This window comes from Mytilus galloprovincialis, chromosome 3 (assembly GCF_965363235.1).
Source record: "Mytilus galloprovincialis chromosome 3, xbMytGall1.hap1.1, whole genome shotgun sequence".
NCBI classification, from domain to species: Eukaryota; Metazoa; Mollusca; class Bivalvia; order Mytilida; family Mytilidae; genus Mytilus; species Mytilus galloprovincialis.
Window position 1 is genome coordinate 35006955 of NC_134840.1, and position 17728 is coordinate 35024682.

Genomic DNA, 17728 nt, shown 5'->3' on the forward strand with positions numbered 1-17728 from the left:
TATCATAAGTATCTGAAACTAATCAAATGTTGGTATTTATTTTTGATGGGGTTAAACCACAGTCGTAAATGCATCAGCTATTTGTCAAACCAATTAAACTCTATTTATTCAATGTGGTATTTCCACTGAGGTTAGTTATAGATGCAATAAATCCAATCATTTTGACATTTCCACCTAATTAACATTAAAAGGTTTGTATACATGAAACATTTAAAGAAATTCCATAGCATAGTGTCAGCGTCCTTCAAGAGGGAACGGCAAATCAGTTTTTATACGACCCCAAATTTTGAAAAAAATTTCGTCGTATATTGCTATCACGTTGGCGTCGGCGTCGGCGTCGTCGTCGTCGTCGTCGTCCGGCGTCCGAATACTTTTAGTTTTCGCACTCTAACTTTAGTAAAAGTGAATAGAAATCTATGAAATTTTAACACAAGGTTTATGACCATAAAAGGAAGGTTGGTATTGATTTTGGGAGTTTTGGTCCCAACATTTTAGGAATAAGGGGCCAGAAAGGGCCCAAATAAGCATTTTCTTGGTTTTCGCACCATAACTTTAGTTTAAGTTAATAGAAATCTATGAAATTTTGACACAAGGTTTATGACCACAAAAGAAAGATTGGGATTGATTTTGGGAGTTTTGGTTTCAATAGTTTAGGAATAAGGGGCCAATAAAGGGCCCAAATAAGCATTTTTCTTGGTTTTTGCACAATAACCTTAGGTTAAGTAAATGGAAATCTATGAAATTTAAACACAATGTTTATGACCACAAAAGGAAGGTTGGTATTGATTTTGGGAGTTTAGGACCCAACAGATTAAGGAATTAGGGGCCAAAAAGGGACCCAAATAAGCATTTTTCTTGGTTTTCGCACTATAATGTTAGTATAAGTAAATACAAATCTATGAAATTTAAACACAAGGCTTATGACCATAAAAGGAAGGTTGGTATTGATTTTGGGAGTTTTGGTCCCAACAGTTTAGGAAAAAGGGGCCCAAAGGGTCCAAAATTAAACTTTGTCTGATTTCATCAAAATTGAATAATTGGGGTTCTTTGATATGCCGAATCTAACTGTATATGTAGATTCTCAACTTTTGGTCCCGTTTTCAAATTGGTCTACATTAAGGTCCAAAGGGTCCAAAATTAAACTTAGTTTGATTTTGACAAAAAATGAATCGGTTGGGTTCTTTGATATGTTGAATCTAAAAATGTACTTAGATTCTTGATTATTGAAGTTTTTTTGGTCCAGTTTTCAAATTGGTCTACATTAAGGTCCAAAGGGTCCAAAATTAAACTTTGTTTGATTTCATCAAAAATTGAATCCTTGGGGTTCTTTGATATGCCAAATCTAACTGTGTATGTAGATTCTTCATTTTTGGTCCTGTTTTCAAATTTCAAATTCTACATTAAAGTCCAAAGGGTCAACTAAGTTTGATTTTAACAAAAATTGAATTCTTGGGCCTCTTTGATATGCTGAATCTAAACATGTACTTAGATTTTTGATTATGGGCCCAGTTTTCAAGTTGGTCCAAATCAGGATCTAAAATTATTATATTAAGTATTGTGCAATAGCAAGTCTTTTCAATTGCACAGTATTGTGCAATGGCAAGAAATATCTAATTGCACAATATTGTGAAATAGCAAATTTTTTTTTAATTAGAGTTATCTTTCTTTGTCCAGAATAGTAAGCAAGAAATACCTATTTGTGCAATAGCAAGAATTTTTTTAATTGGAGTTATCTTTCTTTGTCCAGAATCAACTTAAATCTTTGTTATATACAATATACAATGTATATACACTTTTTACTACCAACTGATAAATTTAAATAATCTTTACCATTCAGTGATAACAAGCAGTTTTTTTACATCTTAATATTTTATGATGTATTTAAATGAGTAGTTATTGTTGCAAACTCCATTAGAAATTTGAATTGATATCAGTTTTGAAAAAGGGAAACGGGGATGTGAAAAAAAAGGGGGGGGGGGTTAAATTTTTCTCATTTCAGATTTCATAAATAAAAAGAAAATTTCTTCAAACATTTTTTTGAGAGGATTAATATTCAACAGCATAGTGATTTGCTCAAAGGCAAAAAAAAACTTTTAAGTTCATTAGACCACATTCATTCTGTGTCAGAAACCTATGCTGTGTCAACTATTTAATTTTAGATTTAAAAAGTTTGAAGAAGAAATCTTTAATTGATTTGTAAAATCTTGGCATTTGTTTTGTGTAAAAAAAAACCATGTAATGTCAAAAATTTGATCACAATCCAAATTCAGAGCTGTATCATGCTTGAATGTTTTGTCCATACTTGCCCCAACTGTTCAGGGTTCGACCTCTGCGGTCGTATAAAGCTGCGCCCTGCGGAGCACCTGGTTAATTAATGTTAAACTCAGTAAAAGTGATACTATCTGAAGTATTACTACATTTATCTGACAAAACATATGTTATTGTCTTTTGAAATTGAAATTTCTTCATAATTAAAGATATAAAAGGGGCAAATAGCACTGGCAAATAGAGGAGTGAAGAATTTATTGGAAAAGCAAGGTGTGATTATTGCGACTGCGTTGCTTCTAAACAAGAACGTAAAATGAGCGGGACCGCAAAATTTTTTGTAAATACTAATGTACAAGAAGATGAAAAATATCCAAATATATCTATAGGTCTGTTTTTTGTTCATTAATATATGACAAGGTATATATTTTTGATAAACAAAATATATGAAAAGCGTGGGGTACTTGATGTCTCATCTGCTCACCCCTACCAAAAAAAGTTTGAATTGGCCCCCCCGAGGTTGATATATTTCTAGATCTTATCTTGTGAACATTTTTGCTTATCAATAATAATGATTATATAGCTATCTATGATAATTTTTCATATTAATGGACACACGTAAAAAAAAATTATATTAGGAACAATCCTCATTATATTGAAATTACTTCATTAAGGAGTTCGGTTCGATTTCGGTTATGTTTTGCCTTATTAACATTTATCTTCACATCTTGATAATTTTGGCTTTTTAAAGTTACTTTTTATCCATAATACATTTTGTGGTTTCATAAAAAAAAAAAAACACGCAAAAATAATGGTAAAAATCGTCATGAAACAGCAATGACTGCAATAAATTAATGTCTTGCAAATCATTTTACAAAACAAAAGTTTCTCTGTATATTTTATAGTTTTTAAAACAAAAGACACAATTGAAAAACAAATTATGATAAAATGTGCCATTTATGGGCTATAACTCCTTTTAGAAGTCATCTGGCAGGTTAGTGGCGTAAATAGACAGCAAGTTGTCTCAATATAAATTTCTGCCCTAACATATTTTTCTATTTATAACGGTTTTCAAGATAATAGACACACCTTGCTGCTTTTACCCATATGTTCTGTTATAAGCCATGTTAGCCATCTTGGTTTACGACAGGCGGGGTTAGCAGACACATTATTAAAACTAAATACATCATTAGCACGCAGATCAATGATTGTAGCCAAGTTTGATAAAACTTGGTCTGGAAATTTCAGAGGACAAGATTTTTGTAAAAGTAACAAACGACGACGACAAATTGAAACATTGCCGATATAACAATGATAGCGAAATCAGTATTTGAATACTGTTGTCGTAAATGAAAAACGTCGGATAATAGAACACTATCCTTTTTATACGACCGCAAAAATTGAAAAAATTTTGGTCGTTTATTGGTATCACGTTGGCGTCGTCGTCTGCGTCGTCGTCGTCGTAGTCCGAAGACTTTTGGTTTTCGCACTATAACTTTTAATTAGTTTAAGTGAATAGAAATCTATGAAATTTAAACACAAGGTTTATGACCTCAAAAGAAAGGTTGGGATTGATTTAGGGAGTTTTGGTCTCAACAGTTTAGGAATTAGGGGCCAAAAAGTGCCCAAATAAGCATTTTCTTGGTTTTCGCACTATAACTTTAGTTTAAGTAGAAATCTATGAAATTTTGACACAAGGTTCATGACCACAAAAGGAAGGTTGGGATTGATTTTGGGAGTTAAGATCCCAACAGTTTAGGAATTGGGGGCCAAAAAGGTGTCCAAATAAGCATTTTTCTTGGTTTTCGCACAATAACTTTAGTATAAGTAAATAGAAATCAATGAAATTTAAACACAAGGTTTATGAACACAAAAGGAAGGTTGGGATTGATTTTGGGAGTTAAGATCCCAACAGTTTTGGAATTGGGGGGGGCAAAAAGGGGCCCAAATAAGCATTTTTCTTGGTTTTCGCACCATAACTTTAGTATAAGTAAAAAGAAATCTATGAAATTTAAACACAAGGTTTATGACCATAAAAGGAAGGTTGGGATTGATTTTGGAAGTTTGGTCCTACAGTTTAGGAATAAGGGGCCCGAAGGGTCCAAAATTAAACTCTGTTTGATTTCATCAAAAATCGAATAATTGGGGTTCTTTGATATGTCGAATCTAACTGATTCTTAATTTTTTGGTCTCGTTTTCAAATTGGTCTACATTAAGGTCCAAAGGGTCCAAAATTAAACTTAGTTTGATTTTAACAAAAATTTAATCTTTGGGGGTTCTTTGATATGCTGAATCTAAAAATGTACTTAGATTTTTGATTATTGGACCAGTTTTCAAGTTGGTCCAAATCGGGGTCCAAAATTAGACTTTGTTTGATTTCATCAAAAATTGAATAATTGGGGTTTTTTGATATGCCAAATCTAACTGTGTATGTAGATTCTTAATTGTTGGTCCCGTTTTCAAATTGGTCTACATTACAATGTAAATTCCAAAGGGTCCAAAATTAAACTAAGTTTGATTTTAACAAAGATTGAATTCTTGGGCTTCTTTGATATGCTGAATCTAAACATGCTCTTAGATTTTTGATTATGGGCCCAGTTTTCAAGTTGGTCCAAATCAGGATCCAAAATCATTATATTAAGTATTGTGCAATAGCAAGAAATTTTCAATTGCACAGTATTCAGCAATAGCAAGAAATCTTCAATTGCACAGTATTGTGCAATAGCTAGTATTTTCAATTGCACAGTATTGCGCAATAGCAAGAAATATCTAATTGCACAATATTGCGCAATAGCAAGAAATTTTCAATTGGAGTTATCTTTCTTTGTCCAGAATAGTCATGATAGTAGTTGAATCAACTTAAATCATTGTTTTATACAATATACAATGTGTATTCACTTTTACTACCAACTGATAAATTAAACAATCTTTACCATTCAGTGATAGCAAGCACTTTTTTACATTTTAATATTTTATGATGTATTTAAATGAGTAGTTATTGTTGCAAACTCCATTAGAAATTTGAATTGAGATCAGTTTTGGAATAAGGGAAAGGGGGATGTGAAAAAAAAATTGGGGGGGGGGGGATTCAATTTTTCTCATTTCAGATTTCATAAATAAAAAAAAAATTCTTCAAACATTTTTTTGAGAGGATTAATATTTAACAGCATGGTTGGTTTTTATCTACCTGTATTCATGATTTAATATATGGTCTGGAACTTTATTATAATCGATTCAACATTGTAAGTAGTTTTCAAATTGACCGGCAATTATTCCTCCCTGTTAATTGATTGACTTCTTTTATAGACCATGGAGTTTTTCGTTAATGTTTTTATACGACCGCAAAATTTGAAAAAATTTTCGTCGTATATTGCTATCACGTCGGCGTCGTCGTCGTCGTCCGGCGTCCGAATACTTTTAGTTTTCGCACTCTAACTTTAGTAAAAGTGAATGGAAATCTATGAAATTTTAACACAAGGTTTATGACCACAAAAGGAAGGTTGGTATTGATTATGGGAGTTTTGGTCCCAACATTTTAGGAATTAGGGGCCAAAAAGGGCCCAAATAAGCATTTTCTTGGTTTTCACACTATAACTTTAGTTTAAGTTAATAGAAATCTATGAAATTTTGACACAAGGTTTATGACCACAAAAGAAAGGTTGGGATTGATTTTGGGAGTTTTGGTTCCAACAGTTTAGGAATTAGGGGCCAAAAAAGGGCCCAAATAAGCATTATTCTAGGTTTTCGCACAATAACTTTAGTTTAAGTAAATAGAATCAATGAAATTTAAACACAATGTTTATGACCACAAAAGGAAGGTTGGTATTGATTTTGGGAGTTTTGGTCCTAACAGTTTAGGAATAAGGGGCCCAAAGGGTCCAAAATTGAACTTTGTGTGATTTCATCAAAAATTGAATAATTGGGGTTCTTTGATATGCCGAATCTAACTATGTATGTAGATTCTTAACTTTTGGTCCCGTTTTCAAATTGGTCTACATTAAGGTCCAAAGGGTCCAAAATTAAACTTAGTTTGATTTTAACAAAAATTGAATCCTTGGGGTTCTTTGATATGCTGAATTTAAAAATGTACTTAGATTTTTAATTATTGGCCTAGTTTTCAAGTTGGTCCAAATGGGGGTCTAAAATTAAACTTTGTTTGATTTCATCAAAAATTGAATAAATGGGTTCTTTGATATGCAAAATCTAACTGTGTATGTAGATTCTTAATTTTTGGTCCAGTTTTCAAATTGGTCTACATTAAGGTCCAAAGGGTCCAAAATTAAACCAAGTTTGATTTTAACAAAAATTAAATTCTTGGGCTTATTTGATATGCTTTATCTAAATATGTACTTTGATTTTTGATTATGGGCCCAGTTTTCAAGTTGGTCCAAATCAGGATTCCATATGAAATATTGTGCAATAACAAGAAATTTTCAATTGCACAGTATTGCACAATAGCAAGAAATATCTAATTGCACAATATTGTGTAATAGCAATTAATTTTCAATTGGAGTTATCTTTCTTTGTATAGAATAGTAGTTGATAATATATGTTGGAAATTTGCCAGACATGACTATGATGTCATTTTCTATTTTTATTTGCCAATAACTTTATGTAAATGACTTCATTGGAAATTTGCCAATATAAAATGTTGCTGATGAAGCTTTTTTTCCTTATCTTATCTAAAATGTTTTTAGATAATGTATGTTGGACATTTGCCAGACATGACTATGATGTCATTTTCTATTTTTATTTGCCAATAACTTTATGTAAATAACTTCATTGGAAATTTGCCAATATAAAATGTTGCTGATGAAGTTTTTTTTATTGTTTTATACAATAAACAATGTATATTCACTTTTACTACCAACCAATCTTTACCATTCAGTGATAACAAGCACTTTATTTTACATTTTAATATTTTATGATGTATTTAAAAGAGTAGTTATTGTTGCAAACTCCATTAGAAATTTGAATTGATATCAGTTTTGGAAAAAGGGAAACGGGGATGTGAAAAAAAGGGGGGGGGGTTAAATTTTTCTCATTTCAGATTTCATAAATAAAAAGAAAATTTCTTCAAACATTTTTTTGAGAGGATTAATATTCAACAGCATAGTGAATTGCTCAAAGGCAAAAAAAAACTTTTAAGTTCATTAGACCACATTCGTTCTGTGTCAGAAACCTATGCTGTGTCATGATCAACTATTTAATTTTAGATTTAAAAAGTTTGAAGAAGAAATCTTTAATTGATTTGTAAAATCTTGACATTTGTTTTGTGTAAAAAAAAACCATGTAATGTCAAAAATTTGATCACAATCCAAATTCAGAGCTGTATCACGCTTGAATGTTTTGTCCATACTTGCCCCAACTGTTCAGGGTTCGACCTCTGCGGTCGTATAAAGCTGCGCCCTGCGGAGCACCTGGTTTAGGAATAATATGACAGGTGAAGACAGAGGAGCAGGAATAATTAGAATAATCGAGGTCACCCCCGGTATATGGTTGGGTCTTTTTTGCTCAAACTTTCAGTTTCTACGTTATGTTTTGTGGAAGGTTGATTGTCTAAGGGTTTTTTGTCTGTTTTTCTTCTTATAATTTTAAAATGTTCCATAAACAGGAGAAAAAGAAAAAAGAAATAACAGAAAACCGTTATGTTACAACTCTAGTATATCAGTTTTTTAACAGTGTTTATCTGTATAGATGTTTTTCATATTTTGTTTCAGATGTTTCTTATCCAGTGTGTAATGGCATACAAGGATAGGTGCCCTCAGTTTATTGAGCGATATCTACACATTAATTATACGATTACGCGTGGTAAATGTTCAGAGGAAACCCCATTGCATTGTTTACTGAAGGACAATACTGAGACTTTAAAACAAAGTTATTACAAGAACTGCAAGTCATGGGACTGGGTTTCTAAAGGTATGCACGTTGTATTGATAAAACGTTTTATAAGGCAAATAACAAATTTTACAGGTAATTACTAAAATTAGTCATTTTTTCATCAAAATATTATTTTTGTGTGTGTGTGATTTTATAAGTTTCCAATAAGAAGAGAACCAGCCGTTTTGGTATAGTACGTAAAAAGTAAAATCACAAAAATACTTAGCTCAGAGGAAAATCCAATCGGAGTGTCCATAATCACATGGCAAAATCAAATGACAAAACACATCAAAACGAATGGACAAGAACTGTCAAAATGAGTGTTTTTTGTTGTAAGAACAATCGATTCATTAACGAAATAAATTTATAATTATTATATTTGATCGTCAGTGTACACGTGTTTAACTACAAAATGACAATATGATCAGATCCATTGGATGAAACTTTCAAGGAGTGTTTGCCCTTGAATGGTATTTTTTTATATTTTTTCTCGAGATTTTGGCTATTTAATTCCATTATTAAGTTAAAAACTGTTAACAGAAAAAAAAATTTAATCAATACAAGATCTAGCGAAATACGAACACGACTCTTTGTTATGAGATTGGCCTTTAAACGACGATTTTGACTAGTTTTCTTTGTATGCCTATCACGGGTAGTAAGGTAGTCATATCGAGGAGCGTTTAGTACAGTGATTTTGTCATAGTTTGGATAAGTTTGACATGTTTAATTTATGTTGCTTCCCTAAACTATTGCCTCAGTTCTATTCACACGAGCAGATAAAAAGCAAATAAGATGCTTTGATCTGTATTGGAGGTCAAACGATCTATATTGGAATTGTTGTTTCACGAAATTAACGCAGAATAAGCAAGATATCGGAATTGCTATGGTTTGGTTAAGCGATTGACATGGTTCGGTTAAGAGTCTAGAAATTCGTCATGGTTTTGGTCAAGATTGTCATGGTTTAGATCGAAATAAATATATATGTGTTTCACTTTTAATACTGAAAAGTTGATTGATAGCGCCTGTTATTGGACTAAGTTACACTATATATTAACTGTCTGAGAAGAAAAAAAGCCTGTTTAACCAAATTTAGTGGGTATAATCGTCAAAGCGTATGTTAAACATGTCATGTTACTTTTCGTAAGTTTTCTACAATATAAATTTAAAAGTCACTGCTCTTTTAAACTAGCTTTCGATATAATTTAACAAAATAAAAAAGACAAAGCGTTGCTCCTGTTTCACATATAATCGTTTGTCCATATGTCCATGCTTGACTCTGCCGGGGATATCATGAACGGCATTACTAGCCAAATAGCTAAAGACTTTTATTCAAAAGTGGCAGCCAGTCAAAAAGTAATTCTTGTTTTTCATTTTCTTTTCTAGAAAATTATTCATTTGTTGGTTTTTCTTTATTGTAAATTTTGAGCTAGTTAATGATGAATAAAAGGAGATGTGGGGTTATAGGTCCATGATACAGTAACCCAACTAGAAAACTAACCAACGGATATTAAGAGGACATCATAAGTCTTCAACCATTTACGAAACCGAATAGTTACGCGTGACATGGACAACAGTTTTAAAACTTATTGGTTTTAAAACTATGATAGGTGAAATTACAATAAAAAGTACTTTCAAAGTTTGAATTTAAAATATGAAAGATCACAACTCCAATTTTGGATTTAAGCCGATATAAAGTTCAAGTTTATCAATTATTATTAGGAATCAATAAAAATCTTTGTAATATTGTATAAACGCATCGTGTATAGTAACATTGAATTATTTCAAATATTTTACTTTTTATGTTATACAGTTTCTATACTATCTGAAAAAAACTCCTGCTATCTAGTTTTAAGTATGAGGTGGTATATTATTAAATGTGATTGAGAAAAGAATTGAAATTCAAAGAAACACGTGTTATATTGTCTGCTACATGTACATTAATTAAACTGTGTACGACTTTAATTGTCTGGCAGACAAGAAATCATCGTTTGTAATAGGACATAACGCATTATAAAATGGACGAAGATGAAACAGATGGTAAGTTTGTTGATATATATCACAAGTACACTTCATTTGAACTTCTAAGAACATTCAATGATATTTTTATGCTATCTATATTTGCCCTTTATCATTTTTTCTTATTTGATTTTCAATTTACAATGTAATATCAAATGTAAGATGACGTGGGAAATATATAAATGAGACAGCAAACCAACAACACAAAGATGAATTCTTCAACAATAGGATGAATTAAATTGGCCAAACTCTGTATCTGCCTGTTTCTATAAAATGGGTAAATAAATAGGCTAGGATGAATAATTTTGTCCTGCATTTTTTTATGTTGAAATCTGTATCCTGCGTTTTTATTTTTACTCTATTCGGTCCTGCTTTTTTCATCCTGATTATTTTAACATAAATTGTCATCTTGCCTTTTTGTTTGGCCAAGATGTTCATCCGGCCTTTTTTTTACTCAAATCTCCTGTCCTGCCTTTTCGGCCAAATTTCATCCCCCTTATAAAAATCAAATGGTAGATCCCTTATTGATATGTTTGGCTAAACATAACTTCTTCGACTAACTTCAATAACACATGTCATATACCGTAGAAATGTAAGGATTTGTAGCTTGAAAAATCTTATATGAACATGTATACCATCTATTTTAACTTGTCCTTCTTTACATAAATAGCCAACCCATGGTAAATATAGGCAACAGTGGTCCAGTAGCGTATTCAGAGATTTTCATAAAGGGATGGGGGACTGGCTACCTAAGAGTAGGCCCGCTACAGTCATTCTTCATTGATTCCCTATACAATCAACCAAATTTTCCCAACAAAAAGGTGATGCGAGCACCTTGACCCTCGAGGGCCCTCATGGGGTTTTTGATTATGTGATTACTTGGCCGTTTTTTTAATGATTATTTGAATATTAAGCCAAATATTTCATGATTATTTGATTCCCTAGGACAGTATTTTTAGTTTATGATTATTTGATTACTAAAGATAAGCAAATATTTAATGATTATGTGATTATATTGGCAAAAAAATGGTGATTATGTGATTACTAGGACCCCCCCATGAGGGGCCTCACCCTCCCTCTTAGTCCGCCTCTGTAGTCTACCAATGTTTAATAGTCGTAGTTTGATTAAGAAAAAAAACAAGGCCAGGCAGCAATTTAAAACCGTTAGAAGGTCATCAAAATAATGCAACTTCATGCCTTCCTTTACTTTATTCAGTGAAAGTTTTGGCCTGTATTCTTAAAAACTGTATCATGAGAATGATATTTGTATCAACATAAATCCATTTTGAATATTTAATTACTCATAAGAAAATAATATTGTGGACATTTGCATATAAGTCTGCTTATCCCCTTATGTCATTTCTTTTTAGAAAAGCGGTTTTCATTTATTCTTTGTTTAATTTTAAAATCACATTTTTTTTTTATCGTGACTGCTAAATAGGGTGTTCATTGAGTGAAAAAAAAATAAAAAAATTTTGAGTTACGAGCATCTTTTTATAAAAACAAGTCAAAGTTACGATCATCTATAGACGAAGTTACGATCATCATCGTGATTTTTTGAATCTCGATTTTCGTTCTTCTGGTTGTTTTTCTATAATTTATGAAAAACACATTCAAGAAAGATTTTTCTTGATATAAAACAAATATGAAAATAAGCTGTTAAAGTAGAGAAATCAGCCTTCTAAAATATCGCTATATTTGTGTCCGCCATATTGGGATGATCGTAATTGCAGTTACGATCATCACGTTGACGCCAGTGCAATAGAGTGTGATATTTGCCATCAACGGTTTAACGATAACGCATATTTTGAAGGCCATCGCAACAGTAAACATTTAAACTACAAACCGTTTAAATGTACCGTATGCAGCAAGGCTTTCGCTTATAGACAATCAATGGCAAGACATGTCAAAGAATGTCAAGGGAATAAGTCCTACATCTGTATGGAATGTAATGCTGTGTTTAACAGCAAGCGTTCACTAGACCAGCCCCATAGTGGGAAACACGAGCAGAAAGAGCATGCATGTGTGTGTGGAAAGACCTTCCGTTGGGTTCGATCATTCATCACACACAGTAAAATATGTAAAACAAAATAATATTTAATAAATTTAAAATTTGATTTTTGATTCATTTCTAGCATTCATAAAGTTTAAATGATATATTGTCTCATTTTCAAGATAATGACATTTTTAGATATCATAACATGCTCTTTTATGAGGAAAGATTTTTTCTTCATCTTTCCTATGGCACAGACGAATTCCTTGAGCACCATGTGCAAATCCATCATATGGGTTCTCGATTGCACTATTTACGTTTAGCAGTAGATCTTCGGGGTTGGTCAAACTTTGCATGATTTAAAGAATAAAAAACAAATATTGAAAAGTAGGATCCTCTCAATATTGTTTCATATAATGCTATTCAATTAATGAAACTACAGTGTCAAATATATATCGTTATTTATTTGTGTCTTTAGTGTTTCTGTTACTTGATTTTCTTGTTTAAACCCGATCTGGTGAGTTTACATGTGTGGCATGGTTAAGGCGAAGAAGAGGTTGGGGAGCCCGCAAACATGTTTTTCTCCGCAATATTTTGTGTATACTGTCTCTAGTTAAGTGTCTGTAATGCCGTGAATATCGTATGTAACTGTGTATCATATTTTGCTATTTATTTTGGACAGAAATTAGGCTGATGATTTTCTAATTGAAATTCCTATACATTAAATTTTGTCGCAGCCTTTTATATCTTGCTAAGAAATATGGTTTTGCTCATTGTTGAATATTGAAGGCCTTTTGATGACAAATAGCTTCTAATATCTACATCATTTGATCTCAGGTGGATAGTTATCTCATTGGCAATCATATTCCATCTACTTATAACATATTACTACATTGTTTGTGCGTTTTTATGTCCTTTTGTGTTTCAAATGGAACGATTTTTGTGAATTTTGATAGTAACTCTTCATTATACACGAGAAAAATTACATAACTGAACCATGTCGAACATGAACTTAACCATGACACTAATGAACCAAACCATGACACAGATATTTCAGTAATTTTGAATTGATTGCAAAAGTATGTATTTTTCAGAATAATTGACCGCAGTGTTATATCACGAAGATATATATGTGATGTAACAGACTGTAAGAAAAGAACTTTTTTATGTACGATAAACCAATTAGCAAGTTTTAAATTTTGACATACGCAAGCTTTGCTCTGTGTTAAATCATTAACCATATGATACCACTTGTGATGTACTAACATATTTACTTTATACAAAGGTACTTACCAGCTTGAACTAATGATCAGAAGTTCCGTTTACAAAATATCCCAATGTTTACATTTTTGCATTGATTGTCATCAAAAAGACTTAACACCGCCATGTCAAAATTATCCAAACTATGACAAAATCACTGTACTAAACGCTCCTCGATATGACGACCTTACTACCCGTGCCTATTATCTCGAAATTTTCATAATACAGATGAAAACTGTTTAGGGCTTCAAAGCACAAATGCAGAAAGCCGAAAGTTTGAATGAGATATCATTAGAGTTACTGAACTTTTTTTTCAAATGACTTTTATCTCGAAAACTATAATAGATACATAGAAACTATAAAAAGCCCACTTGATCTCCAACCAAAATGTACAAAAATACAAACATGGCTGAAACCATTGGATAGAATTTGTTACAAACAGGAGTTGTGATTAGAGAACGAAATATTGTATTGATGTAACTTTTTGTCTTTCGTCCCGTTAATTTTAATATAATAACCTAGAACAACAAAAAAAGATCATCAGTACAAAATAAAACAATTTTTCTTCAGATGGATGACTCGTGTTTTTTCTCGACTCATGTTTTGGAATTGTTTGTTAATCATGACAGTTTTCGATGTACATCGTACTCTAATAAGACTAGCCAGCGAATCGACAAAACTTATGACATGAGTATTTTGAACTATAATCAAATCAAATCAAATCAATCAAATGTCAGAGTACATAGATTAAAGTATGACTTTATTCTATTGATGAAGCAGGTACATTAAGAAACACTATTTCCAACATTTGAGCGTCACTGATGAGTCTTTTGTAGACGAAACGTGCGTCTGGCGTACATACACAATTAAGTCCTGGTATCTATGATGAGTTTATTTAAAACAAATAAGATAATTCATAGTTCACTTTTCAAATTATCATTGAGTTATTAAAAACATTGGTTTCCACAAATGTTAAAATAAATTTTAATTGTTTCTTCATGAAGGTTTCTATCCTGTGCTTCGTGGGAAATACATTGATTATGAAAAGTGTGAAGCTGAAAAATACCAACCATTTAATTTCTTATCCAATGAGAACCACCGATGCTACTTTGTCAAATCATACTGCGCAGAAGAGGGTCAAATAGAACACATGATAGGTGATGAAGCGTCAGATCGTACATGCAAGTGCGATTATACAAAACAGTATGCTTTCCATACAATTCCAAGAAACAAAGTGTTCTGCATACCATCAGAAGAGGAGTGTACATGCTTTAAAAAAACGTGTCCAACAAACCAAACGATGAATGAAGGTTTGTATATTTTCCAACCTAGTTCGTTAATTATAAAACGTTACATTACACTTTGACATCTATAATCTTCGATTTTCTATTTGTGTTCAATTTGTATGTCAGAAGTTATCATGAAGTTTGGTCGAATGCTGCACAAAATATCAGACATCTGTCGTCAAAATGAGAGAGACACCATGTATTACTGCTTATTACGAATTGTTATTTATAGATTATTAACGAAAAAGACTCAAACTACACAACGGATTCTTTTGTTTGTACGGATTAACATTTTGGACGTCAAATAGACAAAAGTAACCGTAGAGTAAACGATGGACATGATTTGTCTTTATCAAAGTTCTTGTTGACTTTACTTTTTACGTTTCTATTGCAAGAAAGATTAACCGTGAACTTAAAGTACTTGAAATACAAACACGATTTTTGGAAAATGACGCAGTCATTGTTCCATAACTGCCGACCTGAACTTCATTACATTGCTCTGCCTACCGCGCTTGGTTTCGTATTTCCTATTTTCCAAACAAACTGGAATCTGCTTGTGTTATCATTATGCATCATTGTGTAGTATTAAACCAGCCAGGACCCAGTTTATACTGGTTTTTGCTTGTATTCCACTACACTCGAACAAAGTGTTGTAGTTTGACGGGAACCAGTTTTAGAATTTGTAAACTACAAAACGTAATCGGTTATTGTTCATTCCGTTTTGGTGTTTCATACCGACTTATATGGTTTTAATAAGCTTAAGACCATTCAAACATTAATGTGATAGGTATATTAAAGATTGTTTTACAAAAGGATTGAACTGTTTTACTTTCAAAGTCGTACTATAGGGAGATCTGTCATATACGGATTTCCACTCTCACCGGTTAATTTCTTCTTTTACACGTGCTTTGGAAACTTCCTGTTTAATCGCAAGTTTTAAAATTGTTTTTGAGTGAATTAAACTTATTTTAACAATCATGAAGCGTTCCAGAATCATTTTAAAGCAGTTTCTTCTTCTCTTTGATGATGGAAAATAGGTTTTCTCAAGAAAATACCGCAAACGATCGCAGAGGAATTGAAACGTACAAGTCAAGTCGGCACCTGGTTAAATTGGCATCTAGTCAAATCGGCACCTATTCGACGTCAATTCGGCATCCAATAATATTTGATATAATATTTTCTATTCAATTAATTAATTACTGTTACCAAGTACATAGTGAATATGTTGTTGTGTATTTTGGTAAACCACGAAACGAAAGTGAATATGTAGTGTATAAAGGTAAACAACGAAGCCCTTACCAAAGCTGTTGTTTTAACAATTAGACAATTTGTGTAATTGTAAAAACAAGTCAATTATTAAAATAAAATGGAAAACTATGAGTCCCTTTCAATAAATCAAACTTTCATGCCAAATAATTAGCAAATTTAAGGTGTTTGTTTTTCAGTAAAGTTTAAACAGCATTAAACCAACAATCCTGTAAAATGCTCAACTGGTTAAAATAATGCAGAAAAATACACAATATCTCATGTATTAGTCCAAATAATTATGACGTCTGGCAAGGCTATTTTATTATTTTTCTGGGACGCCTTCCTACGACGTTCAGGTGCCAATTTAACTAGGTGCCAGTTTGACTAGAATTCTTTGACAAATGTTTGAAACTATCTGAGTTTCATTAGACCTTTGATAGCAGTAACAAAAAGATTATTCACTTAATATTTTGTGGGAGAAGGGGGTTCAGACTGTGTGGCATCAGGTCTGTTTGTGCCCAATACATTTTCGCACCCTACACGTTCGCACATTCACACTCTACTCATTCACGCCCAATTTTAATTCAAATTCAAGTTGAATAATTGGAAAATTATGGTTGTTGTTTTAAATTGCTTTGGTGTAAATACTGAATGTATTTATAGCTTGGTATGAGTAAAACATTGAAGATTTTAAAGGACAAAACACAAAAGATAATTGTTTTTAACAGCTTGGTCCCATTGATCTGAAACAACGAAACAATAAAACATAGAAACCAAAATATAGCAATCCACTAATATAACCAAAACATGATAAAATTTATTCAACACGCAGAAACAAACATAGTCAGAATCTCACTTCATTTTGAAACAAGTCAATGAAACAAGTTATAGCAATACACTAACCAAAACATGATTAAGAGTTATTCAACACAAAATAAAACGTTGACAAAATACCACTTTATTTAGAAAGGATTATTATTATTTTTAGCAATACCTTATCCAAAACATAATTAAGATTTATTCAACACAAAAAAAAAATTGCTGTCTCACTTTATTTTGAGACCATGACAACAATTATACTTATAAGAAAACACTTGCTTACATAGTTATTAAACACAAAACCAATTAAGATTGGGTGCGAACATGTAGGGTGTGAAAGTGAAAGGGGTGAAAATGAGTGGGCGCAAACGTGAATGGAAGCGAACGGACTCAAATTCAGACTATGTACCAGTGAGAAATATACAAGCCTTTCTACGGTATTTATTTGTACAATTTAGCTAGTCTTGACCTATTCATTTGTCTTAAAAAACCAGCCAGTTGTCACCTTCACTTCACACACACACACACATACGAATATCAATTATATGCTTACGATACATGTTGCATTGTTAAACTAATTACGGTATGTGAAAATCAAGACTTGCATAAAAACTGTCCCAATATTAGAGACAGTGGCGTCATTTTTCTTCAGAGCTTTCAGCTCTTTGATTATATATGAATGAAGGGAATATTATGTTCATCGTGTTACAAAGATTTTACAAATAAAAACTTTTATTGTGATTAACAAAAAATAATTGTTTATCAGTCTAGCTTTCCCTTTTAATACTTGAACCATTTCAAGAAAAAAAAGTTCCAATAGTTTTATTAATATTATCACCCAAGGAATATATCTGTTTATAACAGCCTACTTGAAATATATTGGTGAATGATTGTAATAACTACTGAACCAGTTATTAAAGAGGGTATTGAGTGTACATCGAATAACTAACATTTTTTAACA

General features: G+C 31.9%; 1 protein-coding gene across 1 annotated transcript in view; it reads left to right on the forward strand.

Annotated features, from left to right (window-relative positions):
* The window catches only part of LOC143067791 (uncharacterized), a 35349-nt gene that overhangs the window by 808 nt on the left and 16813 nt on the right, over window positions 1-17728 (forward strand). The window contains exons 2-3 of the mRNA XM_076241328.1: window positions 7986-8184; window positions 14419-14724. Coding sequence (XP_076097443.1) covers window positions 7986-8184; window positions 14419-14724 — 505 coding nt within the window. The remainder of the gene's footprint in view (window positions 1-7985; window positions 8185-14418; window positions 14725-17728) is intronic.